The sequence below is a fragment of the Anopheles aquasalis genome, chromosome 2, assembly GCF_943734665.1.
Source record: "Anopheles aquasalis chromosome 2, idAnoAquaMG_Q_19, whole genome shotgun sequence".
NCBI lineage: Eukaryota > Metazoa > Arthropoda > Insecta > Diptera > Culicidae > Anopheles > Anopheles aquasalis.
Window position 1 is genome coordinate 30,592,133 of NC_064877.1, and position 10,368 is coordinate 30,602,500.

Genomic DNA, 10,368 nt, shown 5'->3' on the forward strand with positions numbered 1-10,368 from the left:
AAACCGCGGTTTATGCTTTTATTTCATCCGCATTTAAATCTCTCTCGCTCGACACGCTCGTGGAATTGGGCCAATAGGATTTGCATTTTTCGACGCCAGCGAGGATACGATGCCGCACCCGCAGACTCACTGCCTTGGCACCGTGAAGCGCAAACGGCAAGGCACCACGCCGGCAGCATAAAGAGTAATGTTGTTGTTTTTTTTTTCTTATGCAAGACAATGCCGAATGATGGTGGTTGGCGGTTGTTTCCATCCGCTTCAAACAATAAGACATTCTCGGGATCATTCTCCACAAGAAACGAAAACGCTCGTGGACTTTGCTTTTGCAACTACTTCCTGACCGGAAGCGGGTTCTCACGGGATGGTGGTTTGGGAAAGTTTGTTTGCAAGACGCGTTCGCGGCACATTCACCTGGCTTCCGACTGGGCTTTATGGCAGGAAGCAGCTAACGAGAGTCAAGCGGTAGCAATAAACGAAATAAGGAAAAGCCAAAGCTCCGTCGAGAAGCCTCTTCTCGAAGAAACGCGATATCAAGCGACAAAGCCTCATCAGATGCAGTGGCCCGGCATTGTCTCGAGATCGAGGGAGCTGCAATGAGTTTTTGCAATGACAGCAAACCAGCTCCGGAGCCATAGCTCTTCCGTGGATGAACCTGTCCCCATGGTAGCAGCAGCCGGAGCAGGGACTTTCTCGCACAGCACTGATAAGAAATGGGCACCAAGTGTTCTTTATTGTAACGCTCCGAAACTCCATCTTCGTTTCGAAGAAGAAGAAGAAGAAGAAGCATTGCATTTCCCGGTGCAAGTGGAAATCGGATGGACGGAGTCGAGTTGCAACAGAGGTCGCATCTGGAAAGAAGAGCTCATGGCACTGTGTCCTTCCCCTTTTTGTTGTGTCAGTAGTGTGCCACTCTCTCCCTCTCTCTATCTCTGTGTATGTATGTGTCCTTAAGAGCACAGTCCACACGAAGAGTGGCAGCCAGCTGCAACAAATAGAACTGTCCTGCAGAATGAAATATGGAGTCGTGTGTTCCCGTTCGCTGCGTAGTCGGTGTTCGCTGCGAATCTTACATCAACTACGGCTCTCTGCCGCTTCCCCCAAGCCATTACCATTGAGTGTGGCATTGAGCAGCACGAGAACGAGGTGTTTTGCACCTATTTGGCTGGTAATTGGATTTTTCGGTTTTCAGTTATTGATTGGCCGGTACCACCGGTGGCCGATCGATGCTACGGTACGACCACAATCGACCATCGTTTAGGTGTGGTGCTGGAGTGCTTCTGCATCAAGCAATGCACACACCCCCAATACAGTCACATAATGGTTTCTTTTGAAATCAACAGCTCGACAGTCACCTTCAACCCAGGCCCGGTCAGCGGGGCTGGTGGGTAGTTGCGCTTGGGTAAAGTTTTAATTAATAAATGGCTGAGCAATGATAAATATTTCAAAGCCGCACCAGAGTAGTGGTTGCGGTACGGAACTCGCCTCGCCTCTTCTCTGGTGCTGGTGCGAAAGGTCGGTTTGAAGCAATTTCAGCATTGGCTTCTCTCTTTTTCCTCCTGGTTTGAAGCATTGAGGGTTTTGATTTTCGTTTTCCATTCGGTCCATTTTCAATTTCAATTATTGCACCTGTCCCCGGACGGCTGGCAGTCACATTGTGCTGCACTATTCCCCACCACGCGCGAGTGTTCAAACGATTGTGAATTGTAGCTGCGAATGATCGATAACGAGTTTCGTCGTGTTGCGTCATGCATTAAACACAGTTCGATGATTGAAACAATTTCAAATCGGACGCGTTTACAAGTTCAATGGAAAAGGGTCAAATTGTTCACAGTTGGCACCAATTATAGTGCTGCAAGTGCCGCAAATCACTCACCGGTAGAGTTCACTTCGCAGTCACCGAACCGAACCAACTATGTAAACATATTGTAAATCAGCAGGGAAAAGGTTATGCTCGCAGCAGTGCCATCGGTCAAACCGCACCGCTAATTTCGGGATTTATCACCTGGAACGCCGCTGCTCGATGGGAGTAATTGAAAATAAAATATCAATAAGCGCTTCCGCGGACGAACGTTTCGAACGTTTCATTTTATGAATAAACCGGTGTGAAAAGGCGAGCTAAAAAAACAGGGATCCAATTCCTCCCGTCGCCTCCTCCCAAACCTTGCTGAAGCCAAACACTTTATCAATTTATTGGCATATTTACCAGCAAGCTCCGGGGGCCTGAGTAGTAGCAGTGACAGGGGTAATATCATTCCTTTTTGCATGTTGCGGTTCGATGGCCGGGAATTTTAATCTTTTAATTAATATTCCACTCACACCTACCGCACCACTGTGCTGCCATCAGTATTCTGTGCATGTCCGGAACCGGAAAAAACGGTCGTTGCGGAGGCCAACATCTGATAATAGCAGACTGTTCATTTGATTTAAGCCAACCAACATACATAAAAAAAAATGAAAAAAGGGTCCGTTTCACCGAACAGCAGGAGGACAGCGGACAAATTGGCGATTAACATGCACCAGCCCCGTTCTGGCCCACTATCCTGGTATAATTCGGCTTGAAAAAAAAAACGGGCTTGAATCCCGGAAAGAATCGATGGAATCGTGCCCCTGGCTAGCACCGGAATTTAAACGAAACGAGGGGTCGGCGAAAGTCAACCAACACATTCCGAACCGATTAAAAAGCAGGGGGTGGAACGGGTGTAGTGGGCAGGTAGGAAACTACGTGGAGCCACACGATAAGCGATGATTACGTGTGGTGTTCGATTTGGATATGTTTTTGGGCAGCATAGATTGTTGTACGATGGTGTTGCCGTTACTATCACTCCGGTGTGTGATTAGCAATTTTGTTCATGTTGTTATTTGTTCACGAACCAAACCTGCTGCATTGTAATGTAAACATGTGTGCTGTCATCATTTATGCCGACCACCGGAACTGATCGGCCCTTTAATGGTTGATAATCAATAATCGGCCCTTTTAATGGGTATTGAGAGTGATTTAGCGCCGAGGGAGCCGAGTTCATCAAACAATTTTTGTGTGTGACACTCGTGGTACTGTTTTCCGTGTTTTATGCACCATTGCACCAATTATAGATAACGACACGCATTCCGTACGATACCTGTGCGACCGTGAGAGTGCTTCAGCATGATCCATGTGAGATTCGTAAGACGCATCGCGCTGCACAACAACGTGTTCCGGGTAGCGCGCACCAGCACAAAACCAGGGTTTCGGTACACCACCAAACGGCAAATCATAAATTAGGAAAAGAACCAATCAGCGGACACGGACACGGCCACGTCTTTGCCCGTTGGTGGTCAAGGCGCCTCGTCCTCGTTGAGGATTAAAAATAGATTTTACGATCGTTGGCCACGATGGAGGCGCCAGTAGTTTACGCGCGCGGGAAGCGAACAAAATGCACGCGATATGCGATCCGCGGACGACCACGGTTGACTGACCGATCACCCTCAGCTTCACCGTTCGACAGCCGCCAACAATCGATGGAGGTGGTAAGCAGTGAACGAATTTTATTGTCTGCCAAATGCTAAATGGAGGCCCATTGGCGATGAGATGAGATGAGGAAGGTCGCGCGTAGTGGGTTAGGTCACAAGTGACGAACAGCCACCGCCAATGATTGTATAAATTATTGCTAACCTTAGAATATTTTTTTTGGAAAATTTGGAGAAATAATGAAGCAATCATTAGCAAACATTATTATAAGAATGCATTCGATTCCTCTAAAGCAACGTGGACTAGATTGCCATAGAAACACAAGACGATTAATTCTTTTGATTTCCACTTTCCTTGTCTTATTGTTCTTTGTTTAAAGAGAAAAAAAACACAGCATTTCCTCAACTGAAGCATCATAAAAAGTGACAAAGGAGGTGAAACGACGAATTCATTGTCATCTCCAGACAATTGTAGCTGCCATACACCACAATACGGAGGATACTTTTCGCGATACCCTCATGGTGGAAGATTATTTACAGACCGGAGAAATAGGTTCCGGACCGAAGTGTACCTCCGATGATGAGGACCGTTGTGTTTATCATAAAGCCCAACTTCTCACCAAAGTGAGTCTGGTTTAGCTTCCCCCCTCTCCACCCTTGATGCTAAGCAGCTAAACGATGAAGTGTCCAGGTACAAGTTCATCCATAAATCAACCCGTATCTGCGCCTTGTATTGCATTTGCACCATCATTCTAAAATACTTTCTGGGTCTAAAAAACTGGTTACCTCCAACAGCTACAGACTGACAAATACACATAGAAACATTTTAGGTAGCTACCAACGAAGACACTCAAACAGAAATCTATCTAAAAGAAAGAGACAAAAGGGGTTTTCGCACCGAATGACGCACCGAAAGTGCATTGCAGTGCACAGTGTGCACACCCTTTTACAAGAAAGTGAGTGCGGAAGAATGAAGAATCCAGAATTAATGACACTTACAACAAGTCATAGTCACTGTGGAGGAAGATAATCCGCGTAACGTAGCGCGGAGACGGAAACGAACGAACACAGAAAAACAGATAAACAACAGAAGGAAGGGGACGATGACGGCGATGTAGTGGTCGCGGGTGGTTCGGTTACCTCGGAACCGTTCGCACAACCACCGCACGTACTGCAGCGAGGCGGACAGCTCGTTATCGTAGAGGGCCCGATGTTGGGCGGCGGCCGCTGCATTCCTACGGTCCTCGGCATCGACCGGTGCCGGTGGGAATAGGTTCTCGAGCAGATTGAACCGCTTCCGCTGCTCCCAGTAGGAATAGCGGATCGTCGTCGTCGTCGTCGTCGTCGTCCCGGTGGACTGACCGCCGTCAGTGGCCGCGGCCGCCGGTGGAACGCGGTTCATGTACGACCGGTACAGGGCGGTCCGGTCCCGGACCGTGTGTACCGAGCGGAGTTGCTCCATGATCGCGACCGTGCGCGTCAGGTTGAGGCAGATGGCGGCCAGGTGCAGGCTGCTGGTAAGGTTGTTCCCTATCGGGAGCGTACCCGGTGCAGCCAGCCCCGGTAGCACTATGGTCGATTGCCCTTTTTTTGTGTGTGTGCAGCAGACACACAGACACCATCACCACCACCATGGCCAACGGAATCGAGGGAAGCGATGCAGATGAAGTGCGATGATACGATACGCGCGGAAGCGAACCGTGACCGAGAGCAGGGGTAGATGAGAAGATGTGCAGGAGAATGCGGAATCAGTGGAGAGGATATTTATGTTCCGTTCGTGACTGTTGACTTTCACGGAATTTCGAACGCTTTTTTGTTCGTTCATCTGTTCGTTCGTTCGTTCGCTTGTTCGTTTGTTTGTTTGTTTGTTTTTTTGTTTGTTCGTTTGTTTACCGATGGGCGGCAGTTGGTGACTGGGGGATAGATGCAACCAACTGCTTTGCGAAGCTCGAGATCGAAGTTAGCTTCTTGTCGATTACCATGGCCACCACGTACGCGAATGAGAGAGAGAGCGAGCGAAAAGAACGCTCTGGCTCTAGTAATTGATTCGCGTGTAGCTCGAAAGCAGCGTAGCTCCCCGCGAGGGATTAAGGGGGGATTTGAGTTGCGTAAACGTTGGACAAGCGTCCAAACTTTGTGCAGCAGCTGAGGCCTCACCACCGAGGGCGGAGCGAACGAGCCATCGATCAGCCGTGATTAGATGGCAAGAATGGTTCAACTGTTCCCGGGCGCATCGCTTTCGAGCGTAATTATTTATGAGCCAGAAAGTTAGCTGACGCTTCGAACCGCACATCCAACGGTCTCCCTTGGAACGGTGGAGAGCGAGAAGGCAGTGGAGAAAGTGAGATAAATCACCGTGAATCACCGCGTGCTGCACTAGCGAGTGGGATGAGGCGGTCACCCCTAGTTTAAAGTTAATTTTGTGCCATAATTCACAAATTGTTCTCCAGCCCCCGGGGGCCGATACGGTCTCTGTGTGTGTTCTGGGGAGCTCCTTCCCCGGGGTGTCCAGATGTTTTGCCAATCAAGCGAACCAAACCAGACGGTGAGCCCCCGGGACGATCAATACGTTCCTGTCGATGCCGATCGGGGTTTTGTGTCGAGTAGGCTGGGAAACCGGTTCGCACGCTTATGCACTCTGGCCAATGGCAGTGTGACCGATAAATGACACAAATTATGGACGTACCCTTTATTCCACCGCCAGGCCGCGAAAGGCATGGTCTGCTCCGATAGGCGGCCCTTGGATAGAAAGTTAATTCAACAAAACATACGCTCCGCACCATCCGCACCCCCGAGGTGCAATGGGCAATTTCAGGTTAGAGCGCGAGTTAGACGATATGCACCATCACAGGGCAGTGGCCATTTCGCGCGGTGACATAAATTATACCCCTCTCCATCTATCGGGCCCCCCCGGAAACACGCTCGCGCACACAGAGCAAACAACAGCCAGCAGCACATCTAGTTGGCTGGGAACACAAATAAATCAACCAACGATCGCCACGGCTCTCGCCCCCCTCCCGGGGGCGCTATTGGGGTTTTGGTTGGTTCGTTGTGGTTCGGTTTGACGGCGATGTTAATTTAACCGAAAATGTAAAACCTCACCAACCTCAGAATGCTGCACGCATATCTCTGTGGTGCCAATGTGTGCGTGCGTCTGTGGTGTGGAATTTGCAACGTGATTGGAATTTGGAATTTAGTTTTCACCGGCAATTGACATCGGCACGAGTGGGCACGTGCCCTACGAGCAGCAGTCTGTGGCGATGATCTTTTCCGGATATCATTTGGATCAATGAAGCGTCAAACATTCCCTGTTTTGTGCAGGGGAGATACGCTGTAGGCTCTGTTGCGGACTGCATAATTAGTAGGCTCTGGCGTAAAACAAACGAAGCCACACTGCGATGCATAAAAAGAGGAACGACAGAGAGCAAAGGACAAAGAAAATGTGTGCCCACGTGAGAGAGAGAGAGAGAGAGAGAGAGAGAGAGAGAGAGAGGGAGAGGGAAAGGGCCAGTAAATCAATGCCGTTGAATAAACATTAACGCTTTTCCATGTTTTCGATCAGGCCCGGCGGGGTGGTGGTAAATGGTTCCATAAAACCATAATGTTAAAACCTACTGGCGCGACGACGGTGTCCGGGTAACGAACCATTTCGCTGGCAGACTGGTAGGCCGCGCGTTCTTTGCCTCCCTGGCTGATGGCAATCGAACAATAAATACAGCCTACTGCCTGCCTGTGTGCGATGTGTGTGCTGGGGGACTGTAAGTGTTGTGCAAATTGAATCGAATCGGCTGTCAACGCCGTCGACTGCCGCGATGCATCGGACGCAATGCTGTGTGGTCGGTTGCCGGGCATCATAATGGAGGCGCCATAACGCGGTGTAATCAATTGATTTATGGAATCATCGTCGGTCGATCGGTCGGTTCGGTTTGAGAGTATTGCAAAAAAAAAAGGGGGAACAGGAGTACGAAAAACCAATTTTATGCTCACATCATTTATGGCCAAGCACACATGCGATTTTTAACGTGTTTTCCTCTCGTTAAATCACTCTCACTCAGCCGCAACGAGTAAATTAGTGTTCCGTGGACGAGGACGAGAGCCGGAGGACCCGGCTAATCAGTGGTCCGAGTAGAAAATCAAATAATAAATTAATTACTTTGCGCCACTGCAGCCCCCTCCCCCGGGGAGGGCAAACAGCAAATGGCCACCAGCACCAGCTGGTCGCTTTGCTGATTAAATGAAATGTTCTGACCCAGCACAACACGCCCCCCCGAGGGTGCAGTCAACTCCGCAATTTGTTTTGTATCCGGGAATAAACGTTCGCGTGGTTTCGCGCGTCGAAGCCAAGCTGCTGGAAGCTCGCTGGAAGAAACCACGGACGGTTTTACCCCTCCGGGAGTGCGCAAGCACCGAATGAAAGCATAAATCATTCAACGAACAAAACCGAACCGTAGCAGGACGGACGGATGGACGAATGGATGGATCGACGTCCTTTGAACCGTCGATGCAGCTGGGAAACATCATCTTCTTGGCTTCACACTCGCCGAGGCAATTAAGCAAAAAGGTTTGCGAAACTATCCGGCGGCGAGTTGCAAAGGGAATTATGATTCAATTTACTGTCGCCCCCACCCGGCCACAGCTTGGCAAAGTTACTGGCAAAACGATTCGCGGTGGGCCAAAGGGGTGGGAAGAATGAAGATGATGATTGCCCTTCCCCGGGGTGAGAAACCGATGAGAAGGAATCTCTAACGGTCAGCCAGAGCGCGGAGCGAGCCTTGGCAAGCGAGCGAGCAAGTGTGCCCGGAGTAACGGGTCCCGGGAGGAAAATTAGCGTAGGAAAACAGTACCGGATACCGGAAGGCATCCGCTGAGCAGGGCTGGGCTAGGTAAAGGGGGGGAGATTGAGGTTATTAATTACTGTGTAAGATTCTAGCACCGGTCAGGCCAGAGTTCCGGAGCAAGTGGCACGCTTCCTTCCGCTGATCGTTTGGAAGATGAAAGGTAAATCGAGCGAACGCTGACACCGTTAATATGGAAAAAAAAGAAACCACCAACAGCGAGGAAGATCAAATGATTAGCTTCGTTAGGTGGAGGGTTGGTAGTTGGCCAAAAGTTTTTTTTTCTGTCGCAGCCCGTCGGTTGGTATAATTTAACGTTATTGTAATTAGATTGTGGGCACAAAGGGTGAGCCGGGGATGAGTAGTGACCGAGTGTGACACTACGAGTTAGAGGTCAATGGCAAGGGCGCCCATTCCAACTGATCATGTTCCCGTTTGCTGATAACCCACCCAGAGTAATTGCCTAAACCAGCAAGAGGTTTTGGTTATTGTTAACGTTCCATCATTCCATCGAAAACGATCTCTAGGATATGAGTTCTGTCCCCAAATTTAATACCACGTTGCGACCACTACTAGAGACGAAATTTAACCATTCCCAAGCGTTATCAATCGCCAATCGGGTACGAATGGTAAACGTGTAGTGTATAGCGATTGATCGTGTCTTGTGGAGTGTGGCGCAAAGGGGCGCCTCTCATGTGGGGCAAAGGCGTAGCACGACGAGCGAGCTCCCGCCGCCGGCAAGCCGAGTGCCATATACTCACAGTTGTGCTTCGAACCGTCGATGGGCACCGTCGATGGGCTAGAGGATGATGAGTTTGATGATGAGGAGGTGGAGGTGGAAGATGATGTTGCATTGCCTGTGGAAGCGATGATGTCCTTATTGCTATCGTAAATGTTACTCGAGTGGTGCTCTATGTGCTTGTTGGCACCTTCGCTATTATTGCTACTACTACTACTCCTACCCGTACCATTGTTGTCATTCGGCTTCCCTCCATCTTTCTCCTCCACGTCGGCACTGTCCGCGTCCTCTTTCTTGGTGGGCGGAATGCTCTCTGTACCAGGCCAACGAAAGACCAGCACAGTTTTGTGATTTGTGAGCCCCCGGCCGGGCGTCAGCAAATCCCAGTGTGCGAACAGGGAAGAGGACAGGTTGCGCACGAGAGCGACATGCGAACGATATCGGGAAAGAAAGAAAAAAAAATCAAAGAAAAAAAGAAAAACAAAACGAATGAGATAAAAAAGAAGGGAAAAAGCAAAACAAATGGAAATTGACGCGAAAAATGAAAATAAAATGAACTCATAAATAAATCAACAAAAGTACACTGAAGCGTGTCATGAAATGGAAAACACAGAGAACCCCCGCTCAATGAAGCACAACGCAAACAAAACAGCAACCGAATAAAACGGAAAAAACAAGCAAAAAAAGAGGGGGAAAACAAGCAAAAAGCCAGACACAGTACACAGACTAACAATAAAGCCTGGAAAACACGAGCACAAACTATTGACCGAAAGCGAATTCGGTGGGGTGGCGATGGTTTTTTTTTGTTGCTGTTGTTGTTGCTCTCCAACCCGCCCGCCCCCGCGTGTGGCCTTTGCACACGGCCGCTTCCTACCACACACATGCTCATGCCATTGCCTCCGATCCCGGGGTCCGGTGATTCGATGGTAATGCGCCGTAGAGCAGAGCATTTAAAATTCATTAAAAACGAACATACAAAAGGGCAAAAAGTGGTAGCAAACAGCGCGCCACGGTGGGCATGAATAAATAAAACGCGTTGTACGACACTCTGGACAGCATCCCCTCCCCCGTGCTTGGGGGTGGGAAGGAGGTGCTAACGCGTTGCTGGCCCCCCTGGGTGAAGCCCGGGGCCCCGATTGTTTTTCTTGCCCCGTCCCCGCCTATACAGGAGTGGCCATACAGGGGGATGAAGATGAAGTGAAGGTGTTTGGGAACGGGGAAAATCGAGCACCACGATACGACAAGAAAACCACCCCGAAAACTCCCCGACACTTACCGTCCTCGACGCACATTAAGCTGTCGCTCATCAACTTCAGACCGGTTGGGCACGCGCACGAGATCTTCGGGCTG

The 10,368-nt window shown here is 49.6% G+C and overlaps 1 protein-coding gene across 6 annotated transcripts in view; it reads right to left on the reverse strand.

The window, feature by feature from the left end:
- LOC126570388 (low-density lipoprotein receptor-like) overlaps positions 1-10,368 on the reverse strand; it is a 220,207-nt gene that overhangs the window by 16,466 nt on the left and 193,373 nt on the right. For 2 of the 6 annotated variants that reach the window (XM_050228121.1, XM_050228126.1), the window contains exons 13-16: positions 10,295-10,368; positions 9,248-9,331; positions 9,041-9,136; positions 4,585-5,028 (exon numbers count right to left, since the gene is read on the reverse strand). The exon at positions 10,295-10,368 is cut by the window's right edge and continues 125 nt beyond it. In XM_050228121.1, coding sequence (XP_050084078.1) covers positions 4,585-5,028; positions 9,041-9,136; positions 9,248-9,331; positions 10,295-10,368 — 698 coding nt within the window. Of the gene's footprint in view, positions 1-4,584; positions 5,029-9,040; positions 9,332-10,294 lie in introns of all 6 variants that reach the window. The other 4 variants (XM_050228123.1, XM_050228124.1, XM_050228122.1 and 1 more) reach the window with 4 other exon arrangements.